The sequence below is a fragment of the Eurypyga helias genome, unplaced genomic scaffold (assembly GCF_000690775.1).
Source record: "Eurypyga helias isolate BGI_N326 unplaced genomic scaffold, ASM69077v1 scaffold44947, whole genome shotgun sequence".
NCBI lineage: Eukaryota > Metazoa > Chordata > Aves > Eurypygiformes > Eurypygidae > Eurypyga > Eurypyga helias.
Window position 1 is genome coordinate 1 of NW_010260632.1, and position 12,189 is coordinate 12,189.

The window sequence follows — 12,189 nt, forward strand, 5'->3', positions numbered from 1 at the left end:
GCGCCTGCTGCGTCTGTGGGTGGGTGCGCTGTACCGCCGGGTCGGGAGCCGCTGTGCAGCCTGAAAGCGGAGCCGTGGTGAGGGTCGCTTCCCCTGACGCTGCGCTTGTTTGCCCTCAGCTTGTGTTTGGAGCTGGGGCTGCCCTAAGGCTTCCTGGAGCAAGGCTGGTGGGCAGAGAACCCGTGTGAAGACCTCTGCCAAACCCCCCAGTGCCAGCTGTGAGCCAAGGTGTCCCGCTGCCTTTTCACCCTGGCTGCAGTAGCTGCAAATCCATATGGTCATGGGTTCCATCAGAGCCCAGAGTCACTGTAAGGCTTGAGCTGTGATTGCAACTAGTGCCTGTGGAGCAAAAGAGTCCTTAATACGAGCACTGCGAGGAAAGGTTACTTATGTTCCATTATATATGGTATATTGGATATCATATATATTATATATATGTGTTTTGACATCATGCATGTAAGAGTTTGGCTAAACTTTATCTTTCCAGAACACACAGCAGGAAAATGGTGCTTTACAGAGTGTACAGAACATGTTTTGTTCTTTCTTCATCTGTCACTTGATTTTCTCTGTAGGTGAGCAGTGGGTATTGATATGGACAGTGTTTCCTCAGGTGCTTCTCTGCAGTTCCTTGCCAAACTGCTTCATGATGCTGAAGATGATGATGACGATGATGACCGTGTGGTGAGTCTTTCATAAGAAATGCTGATTTTTTTACATGTTGCAGCATAGCCTAACCTTGCTAACTGAGGAGCAGCAAATCTCTCTTTTTCTGCAATGAGTAAAAAGAGAATGAAGATTAGAAGATTTTTGGACTGGCTGAAACAGTTAGAAGATACTTTTTAGGGTTACAAGCTCTTGGAGGGGGAGAATAAGACGCTCCAGGAAAACAAGGAAAGATTGTGACAACAAAAAGGGAGGTTTAGTTTTTCAGCCTGAAGGAAATGAGAACATGTAGTTGAAAGGGCTTTAGATACTTTAGGCTTCACCCTACTTTTCCCTGAAGTCTACCAGAAATGAAGGCAAGTACAGCTAAATACTTCGTGTGAAGGAAAAAAAAAGTTGCTGCTCAGCTCCTGGGTAAAAAGTAAAATATCCAGAGGCGATAGAGTATGCTAATTCAGATTAAAGGCATTGAAGGACTGTAGAGATAATTGATAATTGAATTACAATAGATATGTTGGTGATTGTAGAATTGGGAAGGGTGAGCAATCATTCTAAGGTGAGTGATCTGAATGATTAATGAGAGAAATACCTTTCCATTCTTCTGTATCAATTCATCTCTGGACTAGATGAAAATCACAGCTTCTGGAAAGCGTATGTTGCTCCTGCAATACGCAGCTGCTGCTTTTATCTAGGCAGGCATGTGTGCTGGGAAGAAATATCCCAGGAGGGCCACAGGTGCTGGCAGTCACAATGTAGAAGGCCTCTGCGAAGGCTCAAAACGTTGCCAAACCTGTTAAGATTTTGAACGAGTCATGTTATGACATGGATAACAAAAATGGCAAATGCCTCAGTGTTCATCCAAATCGTTCCTGAATAAAGAGCCAGCTGCCTGACCCAGGAGTTGTGCGCTAGTAGTGGCAATGGTAGCAATATTTGGGATAAAAGGGGTACATATCCCTTGACATATCCTTTCAGTAAGTGGTAGATATGGGCCTTCACACTCAAACTACCCTTCAGCTGATTAATTCCTGCCTTTTTAAAATTAGCGTTATTGCTGTACATCTTTGCAGTAAACATCCTGATTTTAAAAGAATTTGTTTACATCTTATTAAGAAAATGAATGACATTTCAGAGACAGAAATGGAAAATTGCCACAAGGGATGTCAATTAAGTTTGAGTCAATCTGGGTAAATTGAAATCATTATTTTGATTTAATTTAATGCTCTGTGCATATGAGGCACTTTTATCAAACCAAGGAGTCTTCATATAGAGAGAAATGCCTCATATTGGCCTATTAGCAGTAAATTGATTCATAATTAAAGGAAAATGTTGCTGCCTTATATGATCCCTACTGTCAAAAGGAATCCAAATGTGATGGAGTTTTCACATAGCACCATTGGTTTCCTGCAATATTTTCATGGCAGGTAAAGCGTGGACGTTTTGCCAAAATGCCATGGAAACTAATAGTCTAAAAGCACTCCTGGGAGTCCTGCTTAAATCCAGTATGTCAGGGTCACTTTCTGCTGGGTGAGAGTGAAGAAGAGGGAATGGTGGTTCAGTCATGGAATTATGGGCTAGTAGTTTTTGGCTTCTAGTAGGGATTTGTTTGACCTCAAATAACATTCTACGTTTACTGACATGGTCGTTGTTACTGAGCTGGACTCTATGCAAAGTGATTGAAGTTCCATTTGCCTTTTTTTGCAGCCACACTGTTCAGTTAGTACCATGACTCCTGGTAGTATTGGGCCAGTAAAGAAAGAGACCACAGGTAAGGAGGAGTGTTTGTATGTTTTATCATGTTTAGTCCCACGTAGCAGAGTAACAACCGTAGTAAATTACCACTGGTGGGGTTTGCCTCAATAAGAGAGTGATCACTGAGTTGTGAGATGGAAAATAGCATTACATTTCGACAGTTACACTGTAAGAATCTTCTTTTCCTGAAACCTTAACTGCAAACTATACAAACAGAAGCAGAAAGGGTAATCCCAGAGCACAGCAGTGTCAAGTGGCGATGATAAAGCAGTACAGAGCACCGGCTGGTCACAGGCTGAGGGGAATCATAAGTGAACAGCAAAAAGCTTCATGTAAGTACTCTCATGGAATTGTTAGTGCTCACTTAGAGCAAACAAGGAAGATGGACTTCTACATACTCACCTGAAATGATCTTCATGGAGTTAACTGCGTGGAAGTCAGCCTATGCCTATGAGGAGGAAGAGCTATGAAGTGTACCACGGAACGCAGTCATACCATATTCCCCCAAAAGGTTTCACAACCCTATTTAGACTACACATGGGAAGAAATAGAAGCTTTGTTCAGTGCTGCCCTCAACAGACCGGGTGACATTTTTCAGTTATTCTCCTTTCTGCTCTTAGTTCTTTGTCTGGAAACCCCGGAGAGTTGCACGCTTTCCCTGACTCCAAGCGTTCTGGCATCATATAGGAAGGCAGACTCGCAGACAACATGAACAAATATCTTCAGGATTCCTACGTTTGTGTCAACACCTTGGATTGTACTCAGGATAGGAAGGAATGCAATTTTAGTCTAGGCAAAGTTAGTGAAAAGTTCTTCCTGGAGCTAATGCTGGCACATTAGCCAGGCAGCTTAGCTCTTGAGCCATAAGAAAGGTCAGCAAGGACCAGGATGAGCGTAGCGTGAAGGAACTGTGGCAAATACAACAAATAGAGTATTTTTGCTTGACATTCCAACAATAACCAGAGATTCTACTATAAAAACCTTCAAGTTCCAGATTTACCAGCTTACTAAAAAATAGATTTTTCCATGTAGGACAGGCATAAACCATAATATGCTGCCTGTGAGCTTTCATGTGTCTTCAGTGCCCTATCCGGGCTGGGCTCAATAATTAATGGGAAGAACTGGATTTCTGTGTGAGGAAGAGGTTCTTTAGTAAATGACTGCTCACTGAAAAATCTCATGTCAGAGGGCTTGGGGGAGATTAATATTTCATACATCTACACTTTACCCTTTTTGAAGTGCTAGACATTTTATGCCTGAAAGGAGGATTTCCTTGACACAGAGTTTGTGTAATGGAGATTTAAGGGAAAGGAAGACATCCTCCTCCTGCAAATTCTCATTCATAAGATACTGAGGTGAAGGAGACTCTATTCATTAACTAGAATGCTTTTAATACAAAGATTTTTCTAAAACCTGGAAAAATTGTAAGTTTTCAGCAGATGTAGAGGAACAGAGACATGCCAAAATATGACAGCGTGATTTTTTTTTCTCATCACTTACAGGTACTTTTCCAGTGAAATCTGAAACTGGGAAAAGTATTTGGAATACAGAGGAGATCCCAGAAGGATCTGAATTTGATGATACCTGGGACCCTAGAGAACAGCCAGAGTAAGCGAGCTGAGGCTGCCTGCATAGGCTTTACATTGCATTAATGGAAATAGGAGTGAAACAGCTATCTGAAAAGCTTGTGTCATGCAAGGAGAAAGGAAGGATATCAATGTTGCATCTAAAGCAACCTGTGAGGAGTGATTTTAATCTCTCCCTTGGAAACCTTCTAATCTCATAACAGAAATGTAGCATCAGGTTTTCCCATCATAAGACTACTTACAGTGTCAGATACTTGTATGAAGTGAGATTAGGAGGGGAAGTAGGCTAGCAAAACGATTTACTAGCTTTTAAATATGCCATTTGTGTGAAATACCTGTCTTTTCCTGCTGCAACCAAGATGCTTTCATTTTTCATACTCATAAATTCATAAAGTGCTCCAACTTACATTTGCATTTCAAAGAATTAAGGTCTTTAGAGACAAATAGTACTACAGGAAGTAAGACTATATGCAGGCAGTTTTGAACCTTTAAATCTCATCATTCAATCTTAGTCTGTCAAGGGAAAACCTAAAAACAGTCAGACAGCCTAAAAACAGTCAGGCCTACTGTAGTTTGTGGAGGTCAGAAAGCTTTCAGGGCCAATCCACAAAGCAGCCTTTGCATTTCTAATCGTTGTGTTCTGGTGCCATGTCTTGGGGTGATAAATGCTGGAGCAGATGGACTGTGTTAAGGGAGAGACTGCTTGAGGACACATACCATCCTACGAGTCACACACTCACCACCCAAGTCTTTCTGGCTAGGACCCAAGTCCCTTCACAGCCAGCAACTCCAGTGAATCAATGGGTGCCCCTTTCGCTTCCTTTCTCACACACGTTCTCAATCTTGAATGTTTCTCCCTTCCTCAGGTTTGGTTCTCAGTTTCCTGTATCAGGTATTGAATCTTATATATAAAAAAGATAATTTATTCAGATGATGCAGCAGGAAAAACCCAGCTTGAGCTGAGTGTCTCTGGAGGGGTAGCCCAAACAAAGGAATTCCTGGGCAATTACCCCCTTATAATCCATGCACCTGCCCCTCACACACTCTTCATGTTCCTTTTTAGTCCAGGGGTGACTTCTGGTCTGGGGTGTGCTAGCACCTTACTGGATTCTTTCCGTGTCTCCAGGCAGGCCGGTAGCTGGTCTTGTATCGGTGAGCTGCAGCTTCTGCTGAGGGCGGGGGCCTCCCCACCCTTTGGTTTTTTTGGTTTGTGCTTCTTGTGCGCTTGGCGCGCCGTCAGCCTGACCCTGGGATAAGCACTACTGGGCCACAACTAAACCGTCTGTGTTGCCAACCTTATTCTCACACTAAACCCAAAACCCAGCTCTGTCCCGGCTGCTAAGAAGAACATTAACTCTATCCCAGCCCAAAGAGTATCTAGGTGAAAGTTCCAGCTTAAGGCCTAAGGCTTCAGCAAACCGAGCTACTCATGCTAAGTTAGTAACGAACAGTGTCCCAAATCACTCAACATCATGCTGTAACCCCTGTGTCCTAATACTCAGTGACTAACTCCATTCTATTTAAAACTTACTCATTTAGGCTAAACAGTTAGTAATTCTTAACAACTGAAGCCTATGAAGCTGCATATCGTATGGGAGTTTGTAGTCTAGAATCCTCATTTTTCTCTGCATGTAAGTCATGCCGTTAGGCGTTCGATTTCCTGATCTAAACATGGGGTTGAGGCCCACCTGCACTTGGACTCAGCATTTCTGAAAACGATCTGGCACTCACCTATAGCCTCATGCACAGCTGTTCTTGAAACTGTCACCTATGAGGTATAGAACCTGCTCTCCTTGTATTGTGGGCACAACAGAAGCTTGTCTCCTGCTATTTTTTGACCCTTTCCCCCCATGCTGGGTAAAACACAGTGCTTCTCTAGCCTCAAGCGATTATGACCAGTGTCACACAGATGAAAGAAGAAGTCTTTGTAACAGTTCATCAAACTGAATCAAGGAAAATGGCCCCAGATGAAAACAGATGGCTAGAGAGGTGCATCAGAGCTGTTAGACAGATTTCTCATTGACTTAGGAATTATTACTTACGCAGATGAACACTGGAGATGTGAAAAAGGCTTTCCATACACTCTCTCCAACAGCTTAGAGAAGTGACTCACTCCATTTATTTTGCTCAATTTAGTAGGAGTAATGTATGTTCTAAACACAATCTTTAGTTTATATTTCCTTATTCATTAAGTATCAAGAGCAAGAGAGTATGTGATTCTACACTTTGTAGATGAGTAGGGGGAGAAAATAAATGTTGGCCGAATGCAAAAGAATTCAGCTTTGACAAAAGTGTGTTATGCTCAGGCTGCAAGAGTATGTTGAATGACAGAACAGAACACATGTAATTGCAACAGCATCATTTCCAAATCCATTTCCCAAGAGTTTGTGGTGTTTTGACAAGTTGAGCAGTGTCATATTCACTTAGGATGCATTTCCTGATCCTGCAAAAGCTGGTTACTGAAGCTGAGGCAGCAAAGTGAGTGCCTTGGAAGGTGGAGTGAGTGATCTTCACCTGTCTTCTAGCTAACTCAGTCATGGCTCTGAACAGAAACCCAGGGCAGATGGGTGGAAGTCTTGAAGGGAGGCTGAAAATGAGGAGAGACAATGCGATGAGGGTATTGACAGTCCTCTCAGAAATACAATCTCCTTTAGTCTCCTGCTCCTTCTTCAGTATTATTAGGGGCAACTTCTTCTCTTTCTCAGGTATGAGATTTTATTCAAACAGAGTGTGGGGACAGAGGACGTCTTCTTTGGGATGAGCAGGAAAGACCCCTCCACAGCCTGCTGTGAAGATATGGTGGTGAGCTGAATCCCTATCTCCCATCCCTTCTTCGTGCTCCTCTGCCCTTTTCAATCTCGCTGCTTTCTTGAGAGACAGAATATAAACACCAAGCTGTATTTCTGCCTTGGCCTCCTGTAGTTCTTCAAGTGTCTGTAGATGATATTTACACTTGCTAACCTGAGGAATTCAGAAGTCCTCAAGGACTTAGTGTACTCAAGAGAATGTGTGCAAATGCATATGCCACATACAGACTTGAGAGAAATAAAAAGTAGCTCTAAGATGAAGTTTCATCTTGGACACAATGTTGGAAGGGAAGGAGATGGTTTTCATCTGCCTGCATTTATTACAGGGCAGGCAAGTTGGCAGAATGCTACGGTATTGACAGACTTTAAAGTTACAGGTATCAGATCCCGTCCCAGTATTATATGATCAAAGACCCCTCTGCTTACTAATCTTCAGGGCAGACAGAACTGCTGTGCGATTTTTTCTAGCAGAAGCAAGCTGTCCTTGGAATATGCAACGCCAGGGGGTTTTGCTGGATGTAGAATAGCTGTCAAGTACATTATCAGCTCAGGATTTTGAAGACAACAGGATATCAATACACATCACTAAGCTATTGAAAGCAATTCTTACCACTGCCGTATTTTCTCTGACACAAATTACCTACTCAGAATGTTGCTCTTTGACACTAGCATCAAAATATTCACAAAGATGAGAGATTTTCTGGCTTGTAGGGCTACGTATCTAATCACTGCTTTACCTCTGCCCATCACTGCAGATTAAAATCAAGCTGCCAGAGACAAAGTACTCAGACATTACATTAGATATCCAGGACAAGGTTCTTGACCTTCGAACTCCACAAAAGTAAGTGAAATACAGTTGAAGGAAGTGGAAGTACAGTTAATACCTTGTTTGAAAGGAGGTTTAACCAAGCCTTCAACTGAATGCTGTGTGGAAAGCAAAGCTGAAGATTGGATTATTTAATTGAACATGAGAAATAGATGTAGACAAAACCAACCGTCGTCCATCTGTAGGTGGATAGTGTGCTAGCTTTGAATCTGTGATGCTGTTCTAGCAAAAATAGCTTTAAGCCTACTTAAACAGCAAGGCTTCAAGGGCCCAAAATGTCTGGCAAATAACTGCCCACAGTCTTGAGGGACTTCCTGAGAGTTTGCTTTCTAAATGCTAATTTGTACAAATATATAACTCAGGATGGTCAAAAATGTGCAGATACATTGTCAGAAGTTAAAAGCCATATTGTGGGCATATCCAGATATGGATGCAGAGATGGAAATGTTACAAGGTTTCCCTAAAGAGATTTCCTTTGAATTCTTTTTTATAGGGCTATTTGAAACAACAATAATCAACTGACTGATACACACTGACTTCTCACATCTTGCTCCATATTTCAAAGCCTGTGTCCAGTTTTGGGCCCTTCACTGCAAGAAAGACATTGAGGTGCTGGAGCATGAGGTGCTTAGGGACATGTTTTAGTGGTGGCATTAGCAGTGCTGCATTAACAGTTGGACTTAATGATCTTAAAGGTCTTTTCCAGCCTAAAAATTCTATGATTCTGTGATTTCCCTCAGTGTGCAATTGCCCTGTCTGAGATTTCCAGATAATTCCCATGTCTATTTTGCTTTAAGTCCTCCTTCATAATAGAGTACTTTTCGTAAGAAAGCTAATCCTCTCTGGGCTGGCTTGCTGCATTAAATGGGATGTGGGAAGATCCATATGTGAATCTCTTCCTGCAAATAAATTCAAGGGTGCAGGCCATGGATTAAAGTCCAAATAAATTCTGTTCCTAGTGGACTAACTATAGAAGAGCCACCTTTCCCACAGACAGGAAACCAGGTTGAGTTGGTTACCCTTGCTTTAACCCAAAGATGCAACAGGAGTGAAACAATGGAAGTGCTAGCTCTGCAGCTGGAAAATTGGGAGGAATAATTGTTCAGCTAATGGCTTGCAGAACCTATTGGTAGTAAAAGAGGTAGCTTAATGCAATACTGCAGATGTAGGAAAACCTCAGCATCCTTTTTCTTTTGCAATTCTATCTTTTTGGTGACTCAGACCTGCTGTTACCTTCTTAGTATCCAGCTGTCTCTAGTCACAAGCCTAACAAATAAAAATTTTGCCATAAATCTAATGATTGTTTGGGTACAGCCTGAGCCAGTGCTGCTTTCACAAATAGAAGTGCAAGTCTTCGCAGTATGAAAGAAACAAACAAGATTTCAAGTCCTACATATTGAAAAACGCAGATGTATAGGAGGGCTCAAAGGAACTGTTTCCAACTCTGTAGTCCTGGGCCTGACTCTAAGCCAAGCTGATTTTAAGGACTTCTCCAAATTATAACAAATGGCTGCCTCTGGTAGGTGTGGTGTGGAGGTGTTTTGAGTGTACCCCTTTCAGCCATGGCTCCTACAAGACAGCTGAAAAGGTCTGAAAAAGAATCAGCATGACTTAAACCCAATTTAAAGTAACCCCCGTTTTATGCCACCATGTCTTGTTGGGCTTTATAGAGTTTGCCTGGGAAGACACCTTGATTTTAGTGGCTTTGATACTGTTTGCACTGTCAATAGAGTGGAGGTCTGAGACTGGCCCACCATGCATATTGTTAATATATAAGCCCGGGATAAGAGGGGAAATAGTCCAAACTCTACATGAGCAAGTTTGAGCTGTTGTCAATGAGTTGAATGTGTCCAGGCTGAGACATCCTCGTGAGGAGATAAACCAGAAGGCTTGTCAGCCATTCCAGGAAAAGCTCTATGTGTAAGTCCATTCTCATTCCTGAACTGTGCTTTGCAGTGTAGACATATCCTTTGTGAAACTGGACTGGCCAGAATCTCTAATCAGGCTGCACCACTTATTTCTTTTTGCTAAAGGAGACAAACTCCTGCAGATATGTTCAGGCTTTAGGCATTATTCAGATTTTTACCACCAGGAGAGCATTATCCATGCAGGTCCTCCTTCCTCTGCATTTTAAATGCAGCACTGTGCAAAAACAAGAGTGATGGAGCGAGCCCATAATCCATCGTTAGAAACCGTTGTCATAGCCACAGCCAAAAGAAAGGTATAGTGTTGGAAATACTTCCAGGCCTGTGTCGCTGCACACCAGGTATTGCAGGAACCCCACCACCTGTCATGAGAACAAGCTATACTGAAAGAACATTCCTGGGTATACCGACTGGCAAACTGCAGCTTGCAGTGCCATCTCAATTGCTCGAGACGCTGAAATTCACTCTGTCCTCTTTTACAGGAAGCTGCTGCTGCACCTCCCCTACCATGTTGACAGCAAGAATGGTAAAGCTCGTTTTCTCTCTGAGGAGGAGACCTTGGAAGTCACCTTGAGATTATCAAGGAAGTTTGATTTCATAAATTTTGCCTGATTGAGAAATAGAGAAAGTTTGCAGAAAGTAATCTCTTCGTTTGAAGTCTTCTGGAAACCTAACTGGTCACAAAATTGTAGATTTATTTCCCTTGAACAGCCCAAGGGGAGTATCCCTGGAGACACTGAGGAACATAGCACCTACAGCTTCCGTAAGCTGAGGCAGTCCAGCTCTTGCACTGCTCTGGCTAACGTTCTGCTTCCTTCATTTTGATACAGGCTCCAGGAATCAGAAAATAGGAGATTACAGCTCTGTAAGGGGGACAAAGACTTGTGGCTATGGCTGTTCGGTAGCACAGTGAGGCTCTGGCCAGTGAGTCCGGTGCTTAGTTACTGGGGCAAGACTTGCAGGTGGTAATATTCTTCCTTGGCCTCCAATGCTGGGACTGGGGCCAGTTTTCTATCTCCTCTTAGCTGCTTCTTGATGAGAAGATCAAAGCTCTTCAGGGGTCCATATCCACATCTGAGGCTCCTTTACACTGGCAGAACAAGGTACCCAACTCTAGCTGGATTGTTGAACAACTCAGCTCTTCTGAGCAATTTTTGACAATGTGTGCTTCAGTGTCATCTATTCACCTGCTGTCCCTCCAGCTATTGCTCTGATCTTTCTTAATAAAAGAATGTGTTCTAATGAATAGTTCCAGAGTTTCACTCTGCCTTCTCTATATGATGTCCTGAAAATCTTCCTAAAAGTGAGGTAAGAGGAACTTGGCTTAACAAAACATCACTTAAAGGGCTGAAATGTGGCACAAGCTCTTCTCTGGCCTTCAGGTCCATTCTGGAGCTATGGAGATGGGTAACCAAAATGTTTTTCTTACTAGGTGCTGGGAAAATACATAAATTTAACGTTTTTAATCATGCAGGAAAAAATATATTTGCTCAACGATCAAAGTGGAGAGGGCAAGCAGGGCCTTGCATGTTGATGGACTCAACCCTAACCTTGTAAGCTCTTTAAAAACAAAATGGCTTGGGACCTGCATTCTTTTGGTATAGAAGTAGAGGAAAATAATTGACCAGCTAGGTTATGGACAGTAGCCCTGCAGCTAAATTTGTGGCAGGCTGTAATGAGGAGATGGATTCTCTAGGATGGATTGAAGACACTGACAGGCAGGTTCCAGGCATATTTTTTTGTTTTGTCAGGAATTTTCAGAATCCACAGTATGTTTGTAATATACTACATTATAACTCTAGGACAAATTAAGCTGGTGTCTGGACATTTCAACAATTTTCCTTAAAAGTGGACCCATCGCTTGGGTCAGAATAATACTACCCTGACCTCTGCTTCAGTGTTATTGCACTGGAAAGTAGATAGTCATGATTCATCTCAAGCTATTAATATGCTAATAAGACTAAGGGGCTACTCCTATTTGTATTTAAGTTTCCATAAATCGTATTTAAATGTCTCTTATTCCTGCTCTGCAAAGCTGTGGTGGAGGGGAACAATGCAGATCTATGAAAAGGCTGAGATCATTCCTCCTGACTCAAGTTTGTACTGCCTGTGCTTGCCAAGAAGCTACAGTAAGGCTGTTTCTTGGAAAAAGGTTGTCTTTGTGCTCCCTAGACACTATGCTGCTTCATTTTTGCAGTTAGTATACAGATTACAAGAACAGTGAAAGATTGACCTGTATTTATACACATGTGAAGATAACATTTGCCCAAATTCATTCAGTAAATCCATGGCAGAGTATAAAAATCCAAGAGCAGTTAACTCTGCTCTTCTGAGCCCTATTCCAGCGCTCCATCCACAAGGCAATGTTGCCTTTGTAGCTGGCAGTAGTAATTTACTAAGCCTTAAATCATGAAGTGCTGCTTAACTTAATGTCAGTGTTTGATAGTGAAAACAACAACAAGTTTGGCTCATTGTGCCTCTCTCCGGAGTTTTAGTTCCCTATGGAAATGAACACATGCCGCACCGGTATCCATGTCCTATTTTCTCCACAAATATTTTTTAACCTGGGGGCATTTTATCTGCATTCGAGAGACAAAAATCTGAGGTCTGTGTTACAAGAAAGTTGGCTG

The 12,189-nt window shown here is 42.3% G+C and overlaps 1 protein-coding gene across 1 annotated transcript; it reads left to right on the top strand.

Annotated features, from left to right (window-relative positions):
* The first annotated feature begins 591 nt into the window (after positions 1 to 591).
* Positions 592 to 10,171, top strand: PIH1D3 (PIH1 domain containing 3). The gene is made up of 6 exons (XM_010155087.1): positions 592 to 681; positions 2,368 to 2,431; positions 3,918 to 4,023; positions 6,707 to 6,803; positions 7,564 to 7,649; positions 10,042 to 10,171. Exons 1-6 carry the CDS (start codon positions 592 to 594, stop codon positions 10,169 to 10,171), a joined length of 573 nt encoding a protein of 190 aa, XP_010153389.1.
* The last annotated feature ends 2,018 nt before the right edge of the window (positions 10,172 to 12,189 follow it).